The following is a 24,787-nucleotide window of genomic DNA, read 5'->3' as shown; positions in this document are numbered from 1 at the left end:
TTAATTCCAAAATATGAGTTGAAGTTGTTTTGGGTACTCCTTGTTTGAGTCCTTTTTACCATTTTTTTTTGTGGTTTTAGAATCACATTTTCCAATTTTTAATGTTTTCCCTATTGCTGACCCACATAAACAGGAAAATGACTAACTTTGCTTGTCAACTAAGCAAGTGTGAAACTCCGTATACACCAAGTGCTGTGCCTAAGTTGGAAAAAAAGGAAGGAAAATATTAAAGATTTTAAGTAAACATTTTTCAAGGCAAAAATGCAATTGGAATTGTATGTTTTCAATGCTATTTTTCTGATAACATGTATACAAACTATTGTAAGGTTGTATATGCTATTTATGTGCTTACAGGTACTCCTGTAAATGTGAAATGTCTTAATTACTCTCACTGCATCAAAGGAAAACATTAAGCAATGAACTTGAGTCCATGGAAGTTTTCCCGTCTAAAGTTACGATAGAGTGAAATGCACTTCTTTAGACTGTCAAATGAACTTTTCCTGGCATTCATTTCCATCTGCTAAATCTTGCAAAGCTTATTTAAAACTACAGATTATATTTTACTATATTATTTTTTTCTTCTAAACTCAGTTATACAGCATTTTATAAATCAGTTTGTGTCTCCAAATGATTTTGGCAATGAAGAATAGAGCTTGCAATGCTGTGTTTCCCATCACATCTGTCATAGGTTGTTATTTTCCAAATACAGGTCTCCCTTATTCAGATTATGGCCATGTTCAAACTGCATTTTTTCTAGATTTAATTAAACAAGTTCATCTCTGATATCTCTGGAATGCAGATATGTTTGGCTGGCACCAGAGGGGTTCATAGGAAAATGTGGAAGAAAGACATTTTCAGAGTAATAATATATATAAATAATGTAGATAAGTAATGCAGATAGTGTCAAACATACTGCAATTAGAAAGGGAAACCTTTGTAAGTTTGTAAGTTTACAAAGTTTCCTTTTTAAGGGAAAACAATGTAAGTGAATACATTTCTTATGCTGAACTGTGGGGTAATTTTTATAATCTCTTCCTAAATTTTAATGTAGAACAGGTTTTTTTAAATGAATTTTGCTTCTCAAATGTATGTTGCTATGTATGTCAGGTAGCTTGCTTTTACTTTGCTTGCTTCATCTTGGCCAGTATCGCTACTTTTCCTTGCAGTGGTTTCCCTGATAAATACAATTAGAGCTATGATTTTATATCAGTTAACTACTGAAAGCCCTACTGTCAGCTTAATTGTCTAATTAATGTTAGATTCACCAAATCCCTAATAATGTCCACTGTTACTGGTAGCATCCGTAATGTGTTTCTTATGGAATGATGTCTTTCTGGTGTATGATCTGTAGTAGGCTAAGTGTACAAACAGCATGGTATACAGTGGTGGTCCAGGAAAATTTCCTTTGCGGCTTTTCAGATAGCTTAAGATTTGTCTCTCAAATTGTAGTAATAGATGTTAGAACTTGTTTGCTCCCCCGCCGCTAATACATTGTTTTTAATACTACAAAATTTCCTAACTGCAGATAAATCAAGTACGCTTCATGAGCCTGCTGCATTGTTATAGCTTGAGTTTGTTTTGCAAGTTAGATTCAGAAATCTTCAGCAGTTTCACACTTAGGTTTCAAAGATTCTTTGTCTGTAAATGTGTTACCACAAACACATTTAAATCACAAAGAATGCTAAAGTTTTTCTTTCTCTGTTACTTGTATTTTTTTAATAGCCATTGCTTCCTCTGCATTTTTGCCCTTCCTCAATGAGTAGGAACAAGGCAAGATAGCAGTGTGGCAAACTAATTCTGTTTATTTAGGAAATGAGCAGGGTGCCTTCAACTAGAATTAAAGGAAGCAGCAAAAGTAGATGTTGAAACCTGTTGATACTACAGAGAAGACAAACAGAAAATCTGACAGAAACAAACGAGAAGAAAATTATGTGGCAGTAAAGTATGCCTTAGTAGTTTCAAACTGCTTTATCTAACAGCTTGCATCTCAAGCCATGCTTTGAGAATGTGCTCATCCTCTCATATAGATGTATTTAGTTATTATTTGTCTTTTGTTATAAACAGCTGCTGTTGAGTAGGTTTATGTGGCATCTATTGAACGTTCATCTGTGTAGCACTGAGGACAAAACTGTGATTGCACTCTTTGCCTCCAAATGGCAGTTGCTCAAGTTTAGAAGGTACATACAGCAAAAAGTCCTTTGCAGCACAGGAATATCTGGAAAGTGTACCAGCAAGGGCTGCTACTGGTGATGTCTAGCTATATCAGAAAAGATGAGCTTTGAACCCTAGTAGGAAGGCAAAATAAAAATGTTGGTTTTCTAGAATAATTATGACCAGGCAAGGTCTTTTCCAGTAGGGAGCAGTCACTTTGAATAACACGTCTTCATATCCTCTGTTGTGGATAGAGTACCAAAAACTGGTAGATACGCAAACCTGATCAGGCTTTTAAGCCTAACTTCCTTTTGTTTCTCTTCTGATGTTCCACCATGAGTGGAAAATAGCATTAAGGAGAGGAGTAAGATGGGAAGATGTTCTGATTTTAGGTGGTATCTAATAAAAAAATGGAGAGAGCACACTGCTAAATAATGGCACGCTGTGAAATGTGATCTTTAGTATTGAGTTGGTAGGTTGCGAGCATATTGTAGAAATGGCTTGTTTGGTGGTGTACCTGCAGCCTTTGGCTTCATGATGTAAGAACATACTGAAAACAAAATTCAGCTAGAAGGAAAAAATCCCAAGTGTTTTCTCCTGATGTTATCTTTTTTAAATTGATGTTTAATGTCTACAGAATACTTACTGCCCCATCTACTTAGAAATAATTTGTAAATCTCATTTCTTTTTAATTAGGTTGAATAGAATATAAGAAAAAGTGTTAAAACTCTGAAGTAGTGTTTCTGAAATTTATACTGAAGAACTGTAATCTCACAGCTAAGTTTTTGGATTTTTTTAAAGCTACTTGATATTTTGTAGTTGAGGAATAATGGAAGATTGAACTAATGGCATAAAGCTCTGCCCCCTTATTCTGAAATCTTGGAACAGTTAAGGAGGGGAAGAGTGGGTACTTGGTCAATATTAGTCTCGATTTGGAGGGGGGAAAAAAACCCAAAGGAAAAACAGCACCTTGTTAATTATTTTGCTTGGTTTGATAAGTGTATGTGTTTTGCTTCAGTACTTGTTTTACTAGGACTAAATGTAAAATAATATAAAAGGTGTAAGTTCACTCAGCAAATTTTCTTTGAACAGATTGTGTGAAATGTTTAACTTTACCGAATTTACATGTGCAAAGGAGAACAGTGCATTTTTAATGCCTTTTGTTTCCAGGTTGTCCTTTCTTAACATTTATTTTTTCTGATACATTAAAAATGGCAAAAATCCGAACATTGAACATTTTTTTCTCTTCAAAGTAATTGTTCAGGTGGCTTTTAAATATGTGTATTAAACTGTTTAAGATTTCACAGCTTTTTGAAATAGACTCGGCTAATGTATCCTTTAAATTTTTACAGGGCTATACATTTCCAGTAGCTGCTTAATTTTTGGATATTAAGAGACATTGGAATAGCAAAAAAGGGAGGATTTTCAAGTAAACAGTACCTTTGAGCTATGCAGTTTTGTAAAACCCTGTAAATTATCGTACTTCAGTCCTCTAATACAGCTTTTTTGTAATCAGGGGCATATCAGATGCTAGGTCTGGAAGCTCTTTATTTAGAGCTTGTCAGCTATCAGCTGTGTTAATAGTTCTTGTGATTTTTTTTCCTTCAAAAATTTTATTTACAATAGTTAGTAACTTAAGGCATCCATGTGCACAGCTACAAATACTTGTCCTGCAAAAAATTCCTATTGTCTTGGGGGCCCACAGGCAGATACTGCTCTGCTAGACTGCCTTAAAAAGTGAGAGCACCTATTACATGTAACATGCCAGTTCCTATTTCACTGCTTATTCTTATTCCTTTGGAAGCTTTTTTTCATCCAGAGTAAAAGGCATTGCTTGGAGTCCCGTTTCTGTTGGCAATCTTGTACCACCATTCCTACTGTCTTCACCTTTAATTAAATTATAATGCATACTGTCATTTCCTTTTGTCTTCATGATAGGTAAAGCTTTCAAAACTGGAGTCTTTGGCTGACTTTTTGTAAAATAGGAAGTAGAGTATGTCTATCTTTTGTCTTTCTAAGGAAAAAAAAAAATAAAAAGAGACATCTCCCTGGATTTGCTGTTTAATTACTGTAATCTTGCAGGCAGAAATGCCTGTCAGTGTCAGTGAGTGATTCTGTCTCCCTTGTACTCTTGACCAGTTCCTGGTTTTTGTTATTAAATGCATTTGTGTTTCAATTTACAGTAAGGGTGTGTATGTATACATAATGTTTTCAATAATTGCTGTACTGCCGGACCTTTATTATTATTTTTTTTTGTTACTCTAACCATACTCAATCTGTTGAAAATTTTTGATTCTTTGAAATCATGTCGTACATAAGTCCCTAAACGTGGTTTTTTTCAATAGCTGGTAAATTCTTGATATGTGATTAGGTTCTTGTTTTGGTCTTCTGAAGCCACAAATATTTCAGTCTGAAATGTGTCCTATGCTGTGACATTGCAGGCGGCACTGCCGTCCCTGAAATGGTGGAAAGACATCAAGTAAATATATTTTTCTTATATAGGGCTAATTTTTCAGAGAAACAGGTGAATGAATAGACAAGTTAAAATTTGCAAATTTGACTGACTTGTAAGAGAAAAATTGATTGATTCTCCTACAGATATGCCAGCTATCTGGCCCAGTCAAGGTCTAGTGTGGTTGTAATGTCACCAGCAGAATGAGAGAGTTGAGAATCCAGAAAACCTAAACAAAATTTAATAAGGTTTCAGCTAATCTTACCTTGAAGTTCTCACTACACTAAAAGTTTGCAAGATACAACTTTCTGGAACTTAGAAATTATGAAGATACATGCAGCTTCAACCTACTTAGTGGGGCAGGACTAGTAAATACTATTTCTTTTTGTTTTTCAACTTTAAAAGGCCATCTCATCAAGTTTTTAGAGAAATTTGCAGAACAATTGTGGAAAAGTTGAACAGATATGAGATGATTTTACTTTTTGTATACCATCAGTTTTGCTGGTATGCTTTTCTTGTTCACTGTTCTTCTATTTAAATATCTGTTTCATACTGAAGTCATCTTGGTGCCTAAATAGAAGTTGTGGATCAGGAAAGGTTTCTTCTGTAAAATGCCTTGCCACTCCTGCAGCACAGTCAACGGGGATGTACTTGTGTAGGTAACGTCAGTGTGTAAAAGGCATGATGATGTTTCGGAATTACCTGGATGATGTGCAGGCAAATAGCACCATCCTCTGGCATTATAATATTAGTTAAGAATTAAACTTGAAGTTGCTGTGTTATTTTTGGAAATTAAATATGATTGTAATAGAATGTACGTATTGTACTTTCAGTTTTACATACTCATTTTGGGCCAGGGTTTTAACAGAAATTCAGGTAATTTGCATGGACTCTGTGTATTCTGTTCAACTAAGTGACTGGCTAAAGGGGGTATCTTTTTAGGGTTATTCTGCCAATAGTGCTGACGCTGCTTTTTACATGACCATTTATGGTAAGAAATTGCACTTCAGAAATACCAGACTGAGCTTTTTCTAAATCCCAGTGAAAGACAATTCACAGTCATTTAAGAAAAATTCGTTGAATTAGAAAACACCACCAACGACTTACAGTTGTGTATGTGTGGGAGAATAAAGGTGCTGTTACAGAACAACTGCGAATGTCTAATAAATTATTTTTACAGCAGATTGTAGCTTCAGTTACGGATTGAGAAAAGGGGCATTTGTTGGCATTGCTAGAGTGCAAAACAATACACCTCCCACAAATAAGGTTTCAGTAGTTACAGGATGAGTTGTACTGAGATATGATTATGTGAAGGACTGGATTTTAGTCCATTTAACTATAAGCAGTAGGTATGAGAAATACCGCAGGGACATTCTTTTCAAAGACTTGACGGATGAGAAAGTCACTGTTTTGATTGTTGTGAATTCCTATTGGACCTTAGATGTTTACGTATCAGAAACATCAAAAGGAGGCAGCTGATGTTAGGGTAATCTCTAGAAAACAGACACATACACACCCAGCCCCAAGTCTGCCTTTCTGTACAGCAGATCTCCATTCCTTTACATCGGAGGTGTTGGCCTAGTGAAACTGGAAATCTTGAGAGTTTTACTCCAGTGACAGTGACTTTCCCTTAATGTATTAACTGTGAATGTAAAGCAGACCAATTATCCATGTTTCTGGAAAGACCATGACAATGGTCTACATACAGAGCTGAACTATGTATTCCTTTGTTGACGTGTGTTGCTTAAACATAACTTCTTAGAGATAGCTACTGATTGGAACGTTGTATTAAGCATCTAGATCTTGAGACATACAAATTCAATTTGCTGAAACGCTTGAATGCTCGCTGTTGTAACAGAGGTCTGTAAAATGTTTTATATTAAAAGATATACCATTCTGAGAGACATTAGATTTTTGTGGGACATCAGATACTGTAAATGAACACCATTCAATGGAATGATTGCAATAGAGTCACAGAGAAAAAATAGCTTTAATAGGTAATGTTGTTTGAGTGTTTGAATGTATGTAATTTGATTAAGTCTTGATGGCCGGAAAAGTTGTATGGGAAGATGTTTGTTTCGGGGAGGAAGAGCAAGGGAACACAGCAGTAGCTGACTGCAATATTCTGTATCATTTGGCTTCTGTCAGGGAGGAAGTGTTGATGACTAGAAGTGGTGAGACTCCAGAAATTTTGGCGAAGTTCCAGGCAGGAGAGAAAATGTGTTACTGCTTTGTTATAAAACATTGCATGCCATCCACTTCAACCTGATTAGTGTCAGTGTCTCTGTCCTGAAATTAAATCCTTCCATTTATTTAGTTAGGTTCAGATTTTGTTGTTTAATTCCTACTTGTGCCCTAAACACAAAATTTCCTCATGTCATTCCAAGTTTTTCATTACTGTTCCATTTTTTCCACTTTATCATTCCAAACCCTTTGTCTAGCCATTTCCAGTTTCCTACCTATTTTCCAGTCATTGGCCATGATTGTTTTCTATGTTTACTTTTTTCCACCGATAGTTTGCGATCATTTTCAGTTCTGATCCTCTTCTGCTTCCTTTGTTTCATGTTTAGCTCTGCACGTAACTTGCCACTGAGTGTGTGGCGTCGCACTTTCTCCATCTCCTTACATGCAGCTTTTCCCCAAGTTAGTTAATGAATACTGTCAATTTTTTTGTGGTCACTGTAGCTCTCATTTCAACTCTGCTTTATTCTTTTTCATTCTTGTAGTCTGTGCCTGTCCTTGATAATCAGGTCGTCTTGTTGCTTGTCAGTGCTTTACTATACTGTTGGATTTTATCCCACTCGCCCCCCAGTTCTGTTTCATTTTTGTGATTCTCTGAGCCAGGTTGATGCCTCCAGTTTCCTGATGTGGTAGTAAACTATGGAGACCACAGGGAGAGGTAGGATTTGCTCTCAGGTGACCCAACAGAGTCTAGCCTGCTCAAAAATGGCCACAACAGCTACATATTGAATGTTGATGAAGTATTTGGGGGATTTAATTGCTAAAACTTAAGCTGTAAGAGCATATGCAAACTGTTTTCTAAGGCCAAATTGAGTGGATTTTCAGAAGGTGGAAAGATCACTTGAAGTATTTAATTTATGCAGAGAGTCTTTTCTTCAGGTGCCATTTTTGAAAATAAACTGTTCTGTCTGATATTTTCTCTTCCGGTTTCCCTATTCTCCCTGTCTGGAATGGGGGGGAAAAAAAGTCATCCCCAGACAGATACCTCACTTGAGCGAATTAATTTTTTGACTGAAGAGTTCAACTTGCTGAAAGTTGCAAGCATTGAAAGTAAAGTCTGAGCAATGAGAAGTGCAAGCTAAATCTAACAGGCGAGGCTGCCAGTGCGTCTCACTGTGCCTACTGCGCATCCAGTTGTTGCAGCTGCATGTGGTGAAGCAAACTGTTTCTGGAACATCAGCCTTGGGGTAGCAAGTTGTGCTGTTTGAGTATTATGGGCCACAGAGAGCTGGCTCATGTTGGTGATATTCAAGCATATCACTCAATAGCCTGCTGTATCAAAAACCTTAAAACCAAAACATTCTTGTAATCAGGTGCAAGTAGACATTTTTATTTTCAGCATTTTTCAATGAAAATGCATACTCCCAAGTTCATGAAAGAAAAAAAAAAACCAAGTCATATTCACCATCCGAAACTTTGCAGAGAATAGAATAGCTATAACAACAAGACGAAGTTACCTGGAAAACCCCTGACTGGTTTCTATTAGGAAATAACCTTCTTTTAAAAAGAAAAAGTTCAGTGCTCTTGTTTGGAGAATTGTTTTCAGTAATATCTTTAGAATGGCTGTATCTCAGCACTAGGGAGTGACTTAGCAAGTTGCCTTCTCTGTTACTTTGGACTGTTGCATTACTTTTATAAGTGCTATAGATGTTCGGTAGCATCCATTTGTATATTGGCAGTTCATGATAGTATGTCATGTGTTTTCCTAAAAATGGGTGTTTTGAACTGGTATAATTTAAATACTAAATAAACCTTTTATTTTGAAATTTTTTCATGTGACATTTTTATTAGAGCTAAGTGGTTGGTTTTTGCTATCAGAGGTGCTCTTTGGAGGGCTAGGATCATAGAAGAGTAGGAAGACTTTTCCAAGTAATTTATTTTTTCCCATTTGTCCAGTATTGCTTTTTATATATCCATAAGACAATTTCTGCATGTTGAACTTCCTTCTCACATATGCTACAGACTGTCACTGATCTGTTACATCCAGCCAAATTTAAATGATGAGCTGTAGGGATGAGTGCACATCACATTGTATGCAGGCATAGTGTTTTAAAGGTTAGTGAACTGTGTTAATTTAGGAAATCTGAGGTGTTCTAAGTTCAGTAGTCATGGTATGTACTGATGGGAAATGACTGAGTCCTGAACTTCTGATATTCCCAGCACTGTGATGTGTTGATAATGCTAATACTCAGTACCATTGTCACTGAAGATCCAGCGTGCTCTGTGACAAACTGTACTGCAAATCGCTGTCATGTCCTATGGCATTTTGTAGAATTTGAGTGTCAAATAATTCACTTGAATTATAAAAAAATAAATAGTGTATGTCTTTATTAAATGAATTTTTGTATTTCCTTATGTTACTGTTTTTCCTGTGTACTGTGAAATTTGAAGGGAGAAAAATGCAATGCTACTGTTTCTAAGGCAGATTAAAGGCTAGAAGCTGGTGAGGTTTGTGGCATAGAAGCATATAAACAGTTTGAAATCTGTCAGCTGGGATAGGTTACAGTCACAATTTTGAAGTAGCTCATTACAGTGATGGGTGGATGTATTAGATGTTAATATAAACCCACATATGTATGGGCAAACAGATGATGCATGCTTCTGAGCATGAAATTGTGTCATGAGGCTGGCATCTCCACATCTGCTTGTCTCGTGTAGTCTGTATTTGGAATATTTTTCACAATTGTAGGGCCTTAAAATCAGTTTTAAATCATAGCACAGCATATAGGAAGGGAACTATTATCTTGATAGAGACCTCAGTTATTAAGTCTGCTTTTCAAGGACAGACAAGACGCAGTTCTGTCTCTGCTGCTACTGATACGGTCAATAGTTTAACTGCCAGTAATGTATTAAAATTATTTTTTTTAATCAGTGAGTCATGAGGCATACTTGGAACAAACTACTGACATGGTGCACAAAACCAGTGTGCTGTCTTTTTTCTTTTATGCAGTTGGTGGCTGTTGCTGTATGATGGTAGACAAAGTTGCAAGTGGCTTGGTTGTGGTTATATAGAAAGTCTGTAGCAGAGTAAGGGATGCAAACTGTGTCTTCTAGATATGAAGGCATGGTGTTATGTGTATATTTTTCAATGACAATGCAGGTTTAGACAGTCCTAGGAGAACTTGCTTAAGTAAATTAGTTCTGGTGTCAATAGCATCTAGGCTTCCCAGCCCCTATTCAAAATCGAAATAGTATGCAGCCTTCTTCAAGTGCTCATACCACTTTTGAAAACAGATGAATCAGTATAAACCAGGTAAGAATTACAAAAGCATGTAAAAGACTTAAAACTTTAAAGAAAAAGAAACTGCAATCTGGCCACAGTTAATTAGCACCTTCAAGGTGCATTCCTTTGCCGGTACTGATGCACTGCTAGTAGTTGTTTTGTATGTAGACAACGATTTATTTAAATGGTGTTGCCATCTGAAAAAGCACAGACTGAGGACATGTCTAACGTTGGTATTCTTCCTTTCTTGTTTTTTTCAAGCTAGATTCAGGTATATTAAAAATTTTGGTTCATCTTACCGGAAGCAGGCTTTTCTGTGCAATGGTATCCTTCAGCTTAAAGTTTCAGTGCCATAATAAAATTTGATGAGGGGAAGACAAATTGGGAGGAGAAGCCTCTGTGTATGGGAATCAAAAATGGCATTTTGTTTCTTTTGTTGAAAAGGTATGGCCATCTGAATGGAGCCAGTGTGGGTTTAAAAACCCAGTGTTAGTATGCATTTCTCCAAATCTGCCAGTATCCCTGTTTCACTTGGTATAAACTTTCACTTGGTGTCTTTCTTGAGATGATGGTTTAACAGGTTCCTCTTGGTTTTATGCACCTCTAAACTACTACACCTCAAAACAGAGTAGACTGACGATCAGCTCTTCCAAGTACTACACTTAACTTCCCAATCTTCAACAGAATTAAAGACCAATTTTTATCTTCCCGTTACTTTCAATGTAAGTATATAAATGAACAAAAACTGAAAAAAGAAATTCTCAAGCCTGTTATGTATGGTAAAGAAGCCCAAATAATCTTTTGTTTGTTTAAATCTTTTACGGGTACTCCTTAACAACCATTTTTACAAGGAGATCCAAAATCTAGGGACTTGCTTTACAGTAAAGGAAAATGGTTGACTATATCCATACACTTTTGCTATTCCAGCTTGAACACCCAGAAAGACTGTTCTAATTTTTAAAGACTGTCCCAATGTTTTACTTGCTTCCTGCATATATATGTGTGTGTCTGTGTCCTGTTTGTCAGTATGCAAATACATTATTGTGTCATCAGATTTTGGGGTTATACTCCTAATAATTTTGACATTATAGCATGTGTCATTAGTATTAATTTTTGACTAAATCAAAAGGATTTTAAGTCAGAAGGCCAACTGGCAGTTACAGGAAAGGTAAAAGCAGACAGAAGGATAGTAAAGGGAAGAGAGCTTTGGCTGTCAAGTTGTTGCACGCTACCATAGTTGTACTGGAGTAACGGCAGTGCAGGTCTGTCTGTACCCTTGGGTATTAGGCTTATCCTAACTTAATACTGAGACAAATTGCATCCGTGCATGTTTTGTTTTGTAATAGTATTTGACTTGTAGCTACAGTATGCTTTAGTCTAAGTACTCTTGTCAGTACAGTCTAAATACCAAATACCTGTCTGAAAACCGCTTTGCTTAAAATAGGCTAGAAGTTTGTGTGTTAAACTTTCTGAATTGTGAGAACTATGGTGCTGACAAGCCTTTACATTTTTTTAAAGGTATGAAGGTATACTTTCTGTTTTCATGGAAGGTAAATTTCTTTAATTTTCCTAATGTTAAGTTAGTGAATTGCCAGAATTTTTATGGAGCGTCCCGTTCAATAAAATCTCTTGCTCTGCAATTTGACGCCATTGGCCAGTCAGTTCGTTTAGATGCATATGATCCACTCTTTCACTTCTTGCAATGCTAGAGTGATGAAAAGTAGCAAAGAGGTGTTTGGGCTTCTTTAGGAGTTTATGAAAGATGTATCTGTGTTTTTATTTTATGTGTACTCTTGATTTAGGAAATGTATTGTCATTGATTTACTTAGGTGTGTGTTTAAGAATGTTCAAATGACAGTAAGTGTGAAGAACCTTTTTTGACAAGAAAGGCTTCGTGCTTATATATCCTTTATATCCTTTCCCTTTAGAGGTTAATATACCTTACCAGTGCTCTTGTCCTAATCAAATTGGAATTACTGCTCCTACACTTCTTCCAGGCTTGTAGTGCACTTCAGCTGCCATAGGATACTCTGATTGTTGATTAAGAAGTGTTCTAAGAATTGTATCACCATTGGGCATTGACTTCCTTTTAGTTCCAAGGTGCAATTTAAGGATTTGCATATGATCTGTTCTGTTAAGTGCTGAATAGTTTTTGCTTTGCCTGCTAAAGCAGGTAATTTATCAGGCGGTTTTCTCTGGTGCCCTATAGATTAGATAGTAAAGTATACTGCTTTCCTAGCCTTGTGCCCTTTGTAATGAGGCCTATAATTATTAATCTTCGTGGTGCCTGCAGTGCATAAAAGATAGACTCGGTCCTTATCTCAAATGTAAATGTGCTGCTTGATTTTTAGTGTACTTGGTTATAAAAATACTGAAGTCAGAAAATTATATTTGACTCTTCAGTCAGTAGTGTTACTAATAATTCTTGTGTTGTCTTTGCATGTATTTGTATACCACTATTCCAGGATTACCTTCTATGGTTTGGTTTGCCTTTATATGATCCTAGCCTGCTTCCTTGCTCCACTTATGCTGAAGTAGTAGTGTTTTATAAAACTAACTAATTACACCTCCCCCTTCCCCAACTATTAGTGCTATTGATGGACAATTACTTTACATTCTCTTGTGCTTTTTAATTTTATTTTTATATCTTCTTTCAACTTCTAGTGTTTCCTGATCTCCAGTGTTAAATTTTTGTGGTTTGTGTCAAAAACTTGGTTCATTGAATGTATTTTGTCTCCTTGTACATTTAACTACAGATCAGTGTCAAACACCCCAACAGTACTTGTACAGAGTGAAGCTTAATTTCTAAATTGATTATAGAAGATGTTTTTTGTAAAACCTTTGACCTGATTTTTGGATCATATGTAGCAAATATTGCTAATAGATTGCAAGTTATTTTCAAGTTACATGATGTGAATTGTTATCTTGGCTTCTTTGAACTAATTTCATTCAGTATCACTGTGTTTTTTTGTAATTATTAGTTCCTAGCAGCCAGATTTCAAAAATGGTACTTTCTGAGAATTAACTGTAATTCATCTTTGAAATGATAATAAAGCATTCATGTTTAACTGGCAGTTGAAGGGCATGGCTGCTTGAAACTTCTCAAAATTGAAGTGGAAAAAACCATACCAAGTTGGCAAGAAAAGTAATTTTTACTGTAACTCAAGTGATTAACTACTTATTACAAAAATGCTGTACGTGATTTGTGTAGGAGCTGGAAGATGAACCAGAATCTTTGTGCTTAAGTAGTAGTCCCTGTCTGAGAATTTTATATTCTGAGTCTTCACTATTTGTTTGTCAGTTAAATAATTTGTGAATATTGTAAACCATGATTTGTGCTGTTGCCTTTATTTCTCTTATTGTTTTTCCTTATTTACAGTGTAGTTGATATGCAGGTACTAGTAATACGCAGAGACTACTTCTTCCAGAGATCTCTAGGTGGCATATAAATGAAATCAGTTACAGCAGATAAGACAAATGAGGGAGATGAAGACCAAGTCATCAGTTAAATAAGAATGTCTCTGTCTATAGCGTGATTGTTTAGAAAAAGTTGCACAACAACTTTTTTGGTATGCTATTATAGACATGCCTGTAGTAGTCTATTTTCTTGCCTGACATCTTCAGCAGCCTTGACCACATCTTTATATGTAACCTACAAAGCAATATTATTCTGTGGTTTTAAAGGTGTAACCATCATACTTCAGTACACAATAGAGTTAACCTAAATGAGTAGGACCAAATGACTCCAATAATTCATCTTGCAGCAGTAATCTAAAATACTTAAAAGATTAACTTGTTATTCAAAATAAGTATTCATTTGACTCTGGCTATCTGAATTGGTCTATTACTGGAAGAATATCAGCATTTTTCTAGTTTTCAGATACATAGATGAAGATTGTTTAAAACTTTTAGTTAAATTCTGAATTCAGGTTACTGGTTTGCTTTCTTGTGTGTATAACGTCCTTCAGAATGCAAGGTATAGCCACCATCACTAATGCTGTAAAGCTGGAAGTCTTTTTTGTTGTTAGGATGCCTTCTCCCTTCATATTAGAGAGGGAATTGCGGAAAGGAAAGAGCTAGTTTACTACTTTCATTTAAACACCCCTTCCCCAGTGTAAATATTTTATTACTTTTTTTAAAGCTTGACAAGAAACTAATAGTGCTGTAGTGTTATTAGTTGTGAAACTGTAGTTTCACAAAAATAAGAATGAACTTTACTGTGCTCATGTTTTCATTTAACTTACGGTACAAATTGATACCTCTAAGTTACTCAACTCTGGTAATTATTTCTGAACATCCTTTAAATTAGCTAGCTTTTGGGTATTGCTTGGCTTCTTCGGTGTAATTCAGTGCAAGACAACTCTGTTTCCAGGTTTCAGGGAAGGCCTGGTAGCCCACACATAGCTTGTGCTGCTGCTGGCAGTACCTGAGGCAGACATGGGTTTTTTTATCTTACTATAGCCTTGAGGATCAACTGTGTTAAGGCAAAAGAAGAACTCTATAAATAAGAATTAATCTGATCAGATAGTGAGCAGCTGCAAAGCATTTCATCCTCATATTGCATGAAATGCTTCTGGCATCTTGCAGAACTGCTGCAAGTAAAGTTCTTGAATGGCGTAGGTGTCATGTGAATGAATATAACTGTAGATTATTTTGAATAAAAATGTAACATATGCAAGTAAGACATGGAAGTGTGGGAATTCATTATCACAGACTGGTATCTTTAGGTTGAAGAGAAGTAATGTACTTGTTAAACTTTGTATTTAACACCTGTTAGTTACAACCTTAAGTTCAAACTTACTTTTTGTCTATTACTAGGAAAAGCAAGAGATTCCCAGTCAGCCAGAATGGAATCTGAAATTGTGCCAAAAATTACCAAAATGACAGTGTCTGGAAAGAAACAGTCTATGGGATTTGAAGTTCCATGGTAAGCCAAGCCCTCTTGTATCAAGGTACATCAGCAGCTCTTCTTTCAGACTGATGCACCTGTAGCAAGTTTCTTCTTCTTTTTTTTCTATTCTTTACAGCAGTTTTAGTGTCACTCTCCAGAACTAACCATCTCAGCTTCTTGTTTGACTCAGAATTACTTTCAGAAGATTGTACCTCACGTTTTGAGTTTAACAAATCCTTTCACTATGAATAGTGCAGAGAGATATCGGCTAGTCAGATTATTTAAACATCCGCTTCATAGAATACTGAACTTTCTTGGGGTTCGTTTATTTTAAATTTAGTTCTCTAAGTGGAATTATGAAATCAATAAATCTTAACTGTAATTGCTTGTTCTTCAAAGGAAGTAATACCTTTAAGAATAATTTCTGGGGAAAGCAATCACTTATGGCTAAACTTTGCCTTCCTCTGCAGCTTTTATTAACTTTAACAGGTGTCCAGGGTATAACTGTTGTGGAGAAGAAATTGGTCCTCCTTATGCTTTAGCTAAATTAGAGTGGTTGAGCTGTATTTCTAATTTTATCCTAACTCAGAACAGTTGGGGGTATGTCTTGTGAGAGTGTGAAAACAGACATCTGGATCAGAGTCTACCTACAACAGTAGCCAGCAGTGAATACTTCAAGAAATACATAAGGACAGGGCATGTGCATAGGGCATACAGTCAGTGGAATGTCATTACATGTAGTGTTCTGTGGCTCGCCACCATATTTTTTTCTTGATTAGGCTGTTTCTGTTAAAAATGGTTAATGTGTTTTTCTTACTTGGATGCACTTATTCTATTTTTGAACCCAACTTATAATAGCCGCCTAATCTGTGGTAAGAAATTCCATAGTTCATCCTCAGGAAAAAATTTGCAAGCATAAGCAGTTCCAACATCCCCGCCTCATCTCCCAGTGTTTGTAGTTCTGATCTGAAAGCATTTTTGGGAGTAAGAAGGCAGCATGGTCATTATTTTACAGTATCTTGTGCATGTTTGGTAACTGAGTGGAAAGTAAGCAGTTGCACCTACTTAGTCTCTTAAGCACATTTAATACAAGGTGTGAAGCTGATGTCATTACACCCTTTGTACGGCTAGATATCATTGCTAAGAGACATCACTTTCATTCAGCTACCTAGATGCAGTAAGCTCCAAATGAAAAATTTATGGGACTTTAAAAATCCTCTTTGCTGTTTGAGATTTGCAATATATAAAAGGGAACAATGTTTGGGTGTTTTTCTCCTTGCCCTACTAATCGGTGACTGGCTGTCACAACTGGCCTCAATCACGAAATTCCTATCAACGTCGTAACATCTTCATCTATGGTGTTTCTACTACACTTCTTTTTTTTGTGGGACTTTTGTGGATTAAATTAATTTGGATGTAAATTTATAAAAATAAAGGAATCTTAAGTGAGTGAAAAAGTTAGACCTGGATAGTAGCGACTGATTATTTTAGCTGTAATAATGACTAATAAAAGGTTTGTTTATAAATAAAAGCAAATACAGAATTTTGTATCTCTGATACTTAGCAACTCCCACACGTTGTGCATGTGTGCCTGCTCCATAGGAGAGAAGAAGGTAAGAATAATGCTTTCTCATCTGTAGACTGGAGTAATTCCTGGACAGGATAGTGATGACTCAGTCCCTGCGGAAAGATGGTTGTCTTTAACATGCTTCTCAGCCACTCTGCCTTCTCTTCAGGGATCCTGAAGTAGTTTGTGTTATACTTGCTTCCATTTTTTTTTTTTTTTTTGTTATATACTATTTTTTGTGACAGAAAAAAATTAAGCCTTCAGGACCTGCAGGTAATTGCTTTAGAAAAATCCTCAATATTGTGAGGTGGTTTTAAATATACTTCACTTGTTTAGTTGTACTGCTGAAATGCTAATCAAGAACAAGCCTCTTCAGCTCTAGAAATTGGATGCACGTTAGGCATTTAGCTTTAAGTGGGAAGAATTAGGTAAGTGGAGCGATTTGTAAAAGCATGTGAGATTTGAAGCCCTGCCAGTCAATAAATACGGAAGAAAGTACAATTTAAGTTGTAAAGTTATCTGCATGCCTAAAGATCCCTGCTTCAAGGAGTCTGTCATGGCCTCCTTTCTTCTTTTGCCTTACAGGCACTGTGGAGACATTGCTAAGGCACTAGGACCTTGACATGAAGAATGAGGGAGGAGGCCTTGACCGTATTTGCATCACATTTTTCCTTCTCTGCTGTAGGACAGTGGCACTTGCTCTCCTGATTATTTTCCTAACAGTTGGAGCTTGACTAGCTTCTTTCCACAGTATCTGCATAAAGCCTGTGCTAAATACGTTCTGGTTAGCTGAAGCATTGGTATTGTCTTGCAAACTTGTAATGACTTTGTATGTGTCTGTTTCTAGATTTCAAAAACAAAGCAAAACATGAACCCCTGCCTCAACTCCATGAGTATCACAGTTGAGTTTTTTCTTCTGCAGTTGTCTTCTGGATTGACAGTGTAAGGATGAGTTTTCAGGGAACAGAATGAATCTGTGTTTATTAACACCTAAGAAAGACTCATTATTTTGACTCTTTTCAGACCCTTTTTATGTTACTGTTGCATTGATAAATGTACTGCAGAGGGTTTACTATTATACAGATTTCTAAGTACATAGTTTATATTACTGACAAAAAAATACAGTGTTATAAATTACTCGTAGCAGTTTAGATTCTAAAACACCTGTAACTGTGTCCCTTACTCTCATCCCCAAAAACTGTGTTGGTGCAGACACCATTAAAAAGTGATTGTATAGTATGTATGAACTATTTTTTTTGTCACTTCTTATAGGATCTTAAATGTAATTCATGAACCGTATTTTCAAGCCAGTGGCCTAGCTATTCAGCCTTTATGATTGTCTTATGATGATGTCATATCACATAACAATTAATTTTACTTAAAATGAATGGGTTATTAGAAGTCATGAAGTGCTTTAAGCATTGATTGCCTTTTTTTGGGGTATTCTTAAGGGGATTGTCTACAGAAGATGGTTTGCTCACTTCTGACAAACTGTTTTTCTGATGTTCTAGCAAAATTATTTACCAGGCTTTTTCTTCCTGGTAAGTCATGAAGGAAGCCAGAAGTTGTGAGCAAAAAGAGTGATTATTTTAACCAGCCTGACCGATATTGTATAATTAATAATTTTGAAAGGGGAAATAAACGTAGACATTCCTGTAATGACTGTAAGTACTCCGAAAGAGTCGGTTGTATAAAAATAATTCACTAAGCATCCAGACCAGAAGATTGAAAATAATGTTTAAGAGCTTAATTATGCAGAGTTAATCTTCAGCAGATAAGCTTTCAGGTTCTTTGAATGCATGGTAGCATGAACCTCTCAACAGTTGTTGAGATTGAGTATCTTCTAACATGTCTTACAACAACATATGTTGTATTTCTTAGTTTTCCTCAGAAAGGAGATGTAAGCATAACATTTTAGTCCATTTACTCTTATGGTTCTTGTTGGCAAGACAACGTAGGATGTTTCTGGCCTGGCAGTTTTAATTTTGACTAAATGTTGGTCCTTGGCAGGCTTTTGTGTCTGCTGATGTCTTAACAAAAAGCTGTGGTAAGCTCTCTTGACGTTTGTGCCAGAATTGCTGGTTGTGAGGCTTTCTTGAGTACATGACCTCAGTGCGCGTACAAGGTGTGTAATGGTTCTGTCCTTTAAAAGAAGTCAAGAGCTGTTTAATCAGAAACTCCATGTTACTGGCTAGCGGTGATGTGGCAGACAGGCACAGATGTTGGCAAATGCAGCTGCTCTTGGTAGTTCCATCAAGTCCTCATACAAAGCCACAAGCAGTTGGTTAGGAAGTGCTGTTCTTCCAAATGTGAATAATTCTTGATATGGTGGCTCAAATAGCTCAGACCAAGTTGGAGCTTTGCTACTGAAGATGCTTGCTAATGCAGTCGACTTGTTTATACCCTCAACTGCCTGCACCAGTGTATACTAGGTACTAGTATGCTATCCTATATTCTCTGTCATCTGCCAGAAATTTTCAGTTCAATAATTTTGAGAAATCTCAGTGGAAAAGGCTTACTGAAAAGTGTTTCCAAGGTCACTAATTTCTTCATTGACTGTTAGAGATGAAGCTCCTTGGCATTTTTCTGAGCTGTTATCGAGCTTTAAATAAACTACTCATCTGGTTGCCATGAAGAATGGCTGTCAGGGTCTTACTGCTGCATCTCTTTTCATGTACTTCCATGAGACTGGAATTGTACATTTTATCTGCCCATCTTCCTGTTTTGGTACCTAGCAATAAACTCACTTTTCCTTTTCCTCACATTGATCTGCTGAAAGCTGAATTCACTCTACCCATTCTGAAGTTTATACTATGAAATGGCAAGTCATGGTTTATCATGGCACAAGTTGTTTTCAAGTTTCCAAAATAGGGTAGTACCTGAAACTTGCAAAACCCTAAATGGAGCGGTGTACTGACTGTTCAAGTACGGCACCACTGAAAAATTAGCAAGGCCTAATGCTATGGTGCCTGGAGTCACGTTTCACTCATTATTTCACTTGTATCTAGCGCTTTTTTTTTTTTTTTTGCACCACCTAAAATAAAAAATGTCAGCTTTAAGCAGTAGTAGTCACAGTAAAAGCTACTTAGAATTGAGAGAGTAGTTATTTTATCTGGCAATAACTGTGATTCTTTCAGGTACTGTAATTAGTTTGAATTCTACCGCTTGACATCCATCCTAGTTCTGGGAATCCTTACTGACATAGGGTTTGGCCTACAGGATGATTAGCGCATCTGGGATTACAAAAAAAAAAATCAATTACCTAGCTAAACAAAATAGAATTTAGAATCTTATAGGTAACCTGTCTTTCAAAATACATTTTGGATTTTAATAGTCTTGATTGTGACAGTCTTTGAATATATTTTTGAAAGCTACAGAAAAACATGAGAGTTATGTTTTTGGGTCACATCACTTGGAGCTTCATCTAAATATCTTTTACATTTTTCATTTTTTGAAATTTGGTTTGGAAAGAAATGCAGACGTTGAAAAGGAGAGAAAACTACTGCCAACTGCAAAAGCTGCTTTGATATGACTGCTTATACAAATACTTCTTTCTAGAACTTCAAATATCAGAATTCTAAGGAAGAAAACTTGATACCAGTGTAAAATACTGTATTTGTATTACAGTGTGACCTTTGCATATTGGCATTGGTCCTAGTACTTAAGTGTGAAAGTGCTAGATAGTATGCTGACACTGAACTGAAGTTTACCTGAAGAAAGGGAAGAAGATGGAAGAGAGCCTCAACCTTTATGAAGGATGTCTAATGCAAATTAATTGTAAATATTTGAAGATCTCTTAATGCATGATTCAGGCAAAAATGATCTGGTGTACTTTGTTTATTCAGATTATTTAAAAGTTATATATAGAAAGCTTTGTCACCACAGTTTTGTGCATAATTGCCTCCTATCAACTGGACTGTTTCCAGTCAGTTTTTATGAAGTAAAATTCCCTGAAGAGACATTGGAGAACACAATTCTGCCATTCCAAAGCAGAGTTTTCAGCTTGATCTTAATGTACTATTTAAGGAATTTTAAAAATAGAGCCTTCTGCTCAGTCTTAGGGAAATGCACTGATCTTTTCCAGTAAAAGAGCACAAATAACTGTAGTGACTATTTTTCTGTGGAATAGTTCATGTGTAATCACCTTTCTTCATAGCTACATCTAAAGCAATGATGACCCACTAATTTTTGGAACTTGGGCAATCAATTGTATCTTCTTGTAAAGGGTATTCAGCTTGTCAAGACACGATGTTATATACTGGAACTTGTTTAAGGCTGTATTTGGTGCTACTGTACAGCTGGTTTCATAGTGCAGAGTTCAAAATGTCATGATTGTGTGACCTAAGACAGTAGCTTGATATTGACTTGCCCTTCTCTCTCAAGTGATTTAGAATATTTTGATAGGACGAGTTCTTGTGAACAGGCTTTATACAGAATTGTCTATCCAGGTAGCATCTGTGCCCCTGTAACCAGCATGGCTGGCATAAACTAAGTTCTTTGCTTAGCAAAGGTGAGAAATGTGTTTGTGTATCCAGCCTTGATGCAAGAACCAGGCCTTGGGTTATGGAACTGTAGGGGGATAAAAAAAACCCCAACCAACCACCAAATGAGTGCTCATATTTCTGCTTTCGAGTCTCAGAATCAAGAGAAAAACTTGGCTTTGGGCCTCATGAAAAAAGTGTCAAGTCAATAATTGGCTGCAGTACTGATTACATAGGTGGGTTCTGAAACTGAGGGGAAAAAGGGACATGCATAAAATATCCCATGTTACATAGTGCTGTGTAATGAGGGGCAAATTTTCTGTTCAGTCTGAACGTTTCCTAGGTTTAATTTTTTTAGACTGTAACCCTTGAACTGATTTGTTCAAGAAACTTAACGTGCTTGGACTGTATTGTTTCCTGAGATACATGTAATGGAAAGGGACTAATACAATGCAAATACTCCTACGCAGACAGAAAATGAGAAGCAATGTCAAATAAAAGCAGTTGGTATCACAATGGGATTCTGAAGTACAGAATAAGTAGTTTTGTTTGTAGAAGTTGAAAAGAGGAAACTGAGGAGACAATTGTGGTACTTAAACAGAAAATGGAGAGAAAAATTCATACTGGATGTGCAGACACTTGAGTCTGAGAGCCTACATGAATCTGTTCCATAGAAAGCAGCCCGCGGCATGGTGGTACTGCATTGGAAAGGATTTCCATTTTTCCAGGGGAAGAAGCCTCTTCTGTATTGTTTTAAATACAGTACTTTGTAGGTATTTTCAATAATCTGTAATGGTCAGTGGTTGGTATATTGAAGTTTGCTGTGATACAGTGTTGTCACACCTGTAATTACTGCTTCTGTTCCTGTCTTGCTGCTTACATTAATGCCTCGCTGTGGAGCTCTGTCAGGCAATAAGAAAGCTTTTGTTGTCTTAAAGATGTTGCTTAGCGTTCGTTTTTAGTGGTCATTTCTGCCATAACAGGTGAAGAATCGTATATTCTCAGAGTGCTTGTGTAAATTAGAAAAATATCTCGTTTACAAATTGGAGAGAAAAAGAGTGAGAGAGTGTAATATAATAATATATATAGGATTATTTATTATTAGGATTAGTATGGTGATCTGTTGGAAAACAGGGTGTTAGAGAAGGAGAGTTGGGGAACCCAAATCTCCTTAGTCCCAGATGCCTTGTTTTATGCATAGAACACATTATATTGATAAATATAACTTATCTGTTATGGCTCTGTATAAGCATTGCACCATAAATTGCAGCTCAGGTATGCTTAGTTCTTTATGCTGTATTGCTGTTCTCACTATAGAACATTGCTACGTTCCGCTGTAATACTTTGTAGCGTATGTGGAAGCTGTTTTAGAATCCATGCTTCAGGGTTGACTTAGGCTCTTAGTTCAGAGACAGCCAGCTCTAGTTGCTCTGCACAACTGTCCTTTCCCTCCCCATTAAAAGAAGTGGCTGTGGGAAGCTTTTGTTTATCTGTTTCATGTATTTTACAAGATTATTTCTTATCTTGCTTTTGTACACAGGGCTTTTCAGACAAGATGTTCAGAGCTGGTATCTGTGCAGTTTGTATCTAGCTGCTTATCGCCTCCACCTTAACGGGTTTATCACATGCTCTTTGTCTGGGGCTTTACAGGGTAGTGGAAGGAAAACTTAGTTTCTCTCCTATATTTCTACAGCTTCTTTGTCATTTGTATTCCTTGTGTTTTCTTTTTTCCCTAGTGTGATTGCTGAAGAAAATGGCCATGCTAACACACCTCAGAAAGGACTGTTAACTGAAGACGCCAGTGTAGCTTCTGGGGTGCTTCAGGCAGTCTCAAAATCTGCTCTTTTACCCCAAGTAGCGCAGGTTTCAGAAGAGCAAAATATGGTGCCTACTCCAGTAAAAAAGTCAAGCAAGACAAAACTGCAAATAGATGTGAAAGCAGAGTTGGAGAAGAGACAAGGAGGAAAGCAACTGCTTAATTTGGTGGTAATAGGTAATACTGTTAAATTGTATTTTTGACAGACATAGAGATTAAAAACTGTGGTGATCGTATCTGGAAGTAATACCGAAGCAAATCTATCCTCTCTCTAGGGAAGGGAAATTTCATACCGTTTTCAGTCGCGTCTGCTTGACCATTATTCATTGGAAAAAGAGTACATTCAGATGTCCTTGACTAGGGCACAGGGGTTGATTTAGCTTCCTTTTGAGAGTATAATAAAATGTACTTTGGTTTGGTTTCATTCTTGGCGGTGTGTTCTTTTTAGTATGAATTTGGACATCCTATATTACTGTCATGCTCTGTTTCAATAAATTTCCTCTCTGTAACTCTCTTACAGGATTGTGAAATTCTGTGGATTGCATAGGCATTATTAGTGCACATGATTTTCATAATGGTTTAGTGTTTTTCTTCTTGTACTGTATTTAAAATCCTTAAAATAATAAAACTGATACAGTGTTTATTTCCCTCTGTAGGACATGTTGATGCAGGTAAAAGTACTTTAATGGGTCATCTGCTCTACCTTTTGGGAAATGTGAACAAAAGAACTATGCATAAATACGAACAGGAATCTAAGAAGGCTGGCAAAGCTTCATTTGCCTATGCATGGGTCTTGGATGAAACTGGTGAAGAAAGAGAAAGGTAGAAATATCTTTTAATGGGAATTACCTTGTTTTCCCTGAAAGAACAGCATTTGTTAGAAAGTATCGGTCTACTAATAATGCTTTGGTAGAAATAATCTAAATTTAAAGATACTTAATACTTACAAAGAAAAATATTTGCTAATATGAGTACATGTTATCAAAAGAAAAAATAATATTCTTGTTTTGTTATAAGAAGTGTGAACAAGAAGCTGAGCATTTCATGACTTATTTCTGTGCTGTGGAATGCAGTGTACGGCTACAATGCAGAATGCTTCTCATAGCTGAGTTAGTTCATTTAAAGCTGCCTTACCAATTTATTGCTGCCACATTTCTCTGTTTGATATAATTATATGGGAAAGATCTAGGTTTAAATTTTTCTGTGAAAGGCTGGCAGAATTATAAACTAAACACTGAAATGTCAGTTTATCACTTAGATTACATTAAATATAAAATCTATAAATTAAATTAATAAATAATTCATATTTTTATAACCTGTCTTTTATTATTGAAATATGAAATTTTAAATTAAACTTTATCATATTTAAGTAGTACATAAAGGGGAAGTAGTGAAGCTAATAAAAAAAAAAGTAAGAGCTTTGAGAACACTATATGGGAAGCTAAGGACATGGTATTCTGTGTTCACAAAAAAAAAGGCGTTTTCTTTTGTGTTTATTTTTTTACAATCATTTGTCACCCATGGTTTCATAGCATATAAGCTCTTCTGGTTAGGAAGATAACCTTCACAATGTAAACTGATGCTTGAAGAACATGGAGTAAGGCAGTCCTTATCAAGCATGTAACTTACTGTTTTCAAAGGCAGATATGCTTTTGCAGTGTCCCTGTATATAGCTAAACTTTTGCCTGTGTGAGTCCTTTAATTTACGAAGTGCACATACACATCTGAGTGGGGGTGTCTGTCTTGGGTGGGGTGCAGGTACGAGGAGGGGGGAACAATCCTGAAATGACCAAACATAAACTTTGAAAGTAGCCTTACATCAATTAAGGCTGTTGATATTGTAGTGGTAGTGTTGTTGTGACATTACAGTCTTGAGGATGTAAAAGAGGAAAAGCTAATGGAAAGGAATTTTCTTTATCCTTGTAGATGTAGCGCAGTGTAAAACAAACAAACTTTGAAGATCAA

The 24,787-nt window shown here is 36.2% G+C and overlaps 1 protein-coding gene across 5 annotated transcripts in view; it reads left to right on the top strand.

Annotated features, from left to right (window-relative positions):
• Window positions 1-24,787, top strand: part of HBS1L (HBS1 like translational GTPase) — a 61,030-nt gene that overhangs the window by 19,062 nt on the left and 17,181 nt on the right. For 4 of the 5 annotated variants that reach the window (XM_037391341.1, XM_037391339.1, XM_037391340.1 and 1 more), the window contains 3 exons: window positions 14,886-14,994; window positions 22,743-22,999; window positions 23,479-23,644. In XM_037391341.1, coding sequence (XP_037247238.1) covers window positions 14,886-14,994; window positions 22,743-22,999; window positions 23,479-23,644 — 532 coding nt within the window. Of the gene's footprint in view, window positions 1-9,998; window positions 10,790-14,885; window positions 14,995-22,742; window positions 23,000-23,478; window positions 23,645-24,787 lie in introns of those variants that run through there. The other variant, XM_037391343.1, reaches the window with a different exon arrangement.

This window comes from Falco rusticolus, chromosome 6, assembly GCF_015220075.1.
Source record: "Falco rusticolus isolate bFalRus1 chromosome 6, bFalRus1.pri, whole genome shotgun sequence".
NCBI lineage: Eukaryota > Metazoa > Chordata > Aves > Falconiformes > Falconidae > Falco > Falco rusticolus.
The sequence above is the reverse complement of the archived record's forward strand: the minus strand, read 5'-3'. Positions and strand labels throughout refer to the sequence as shown.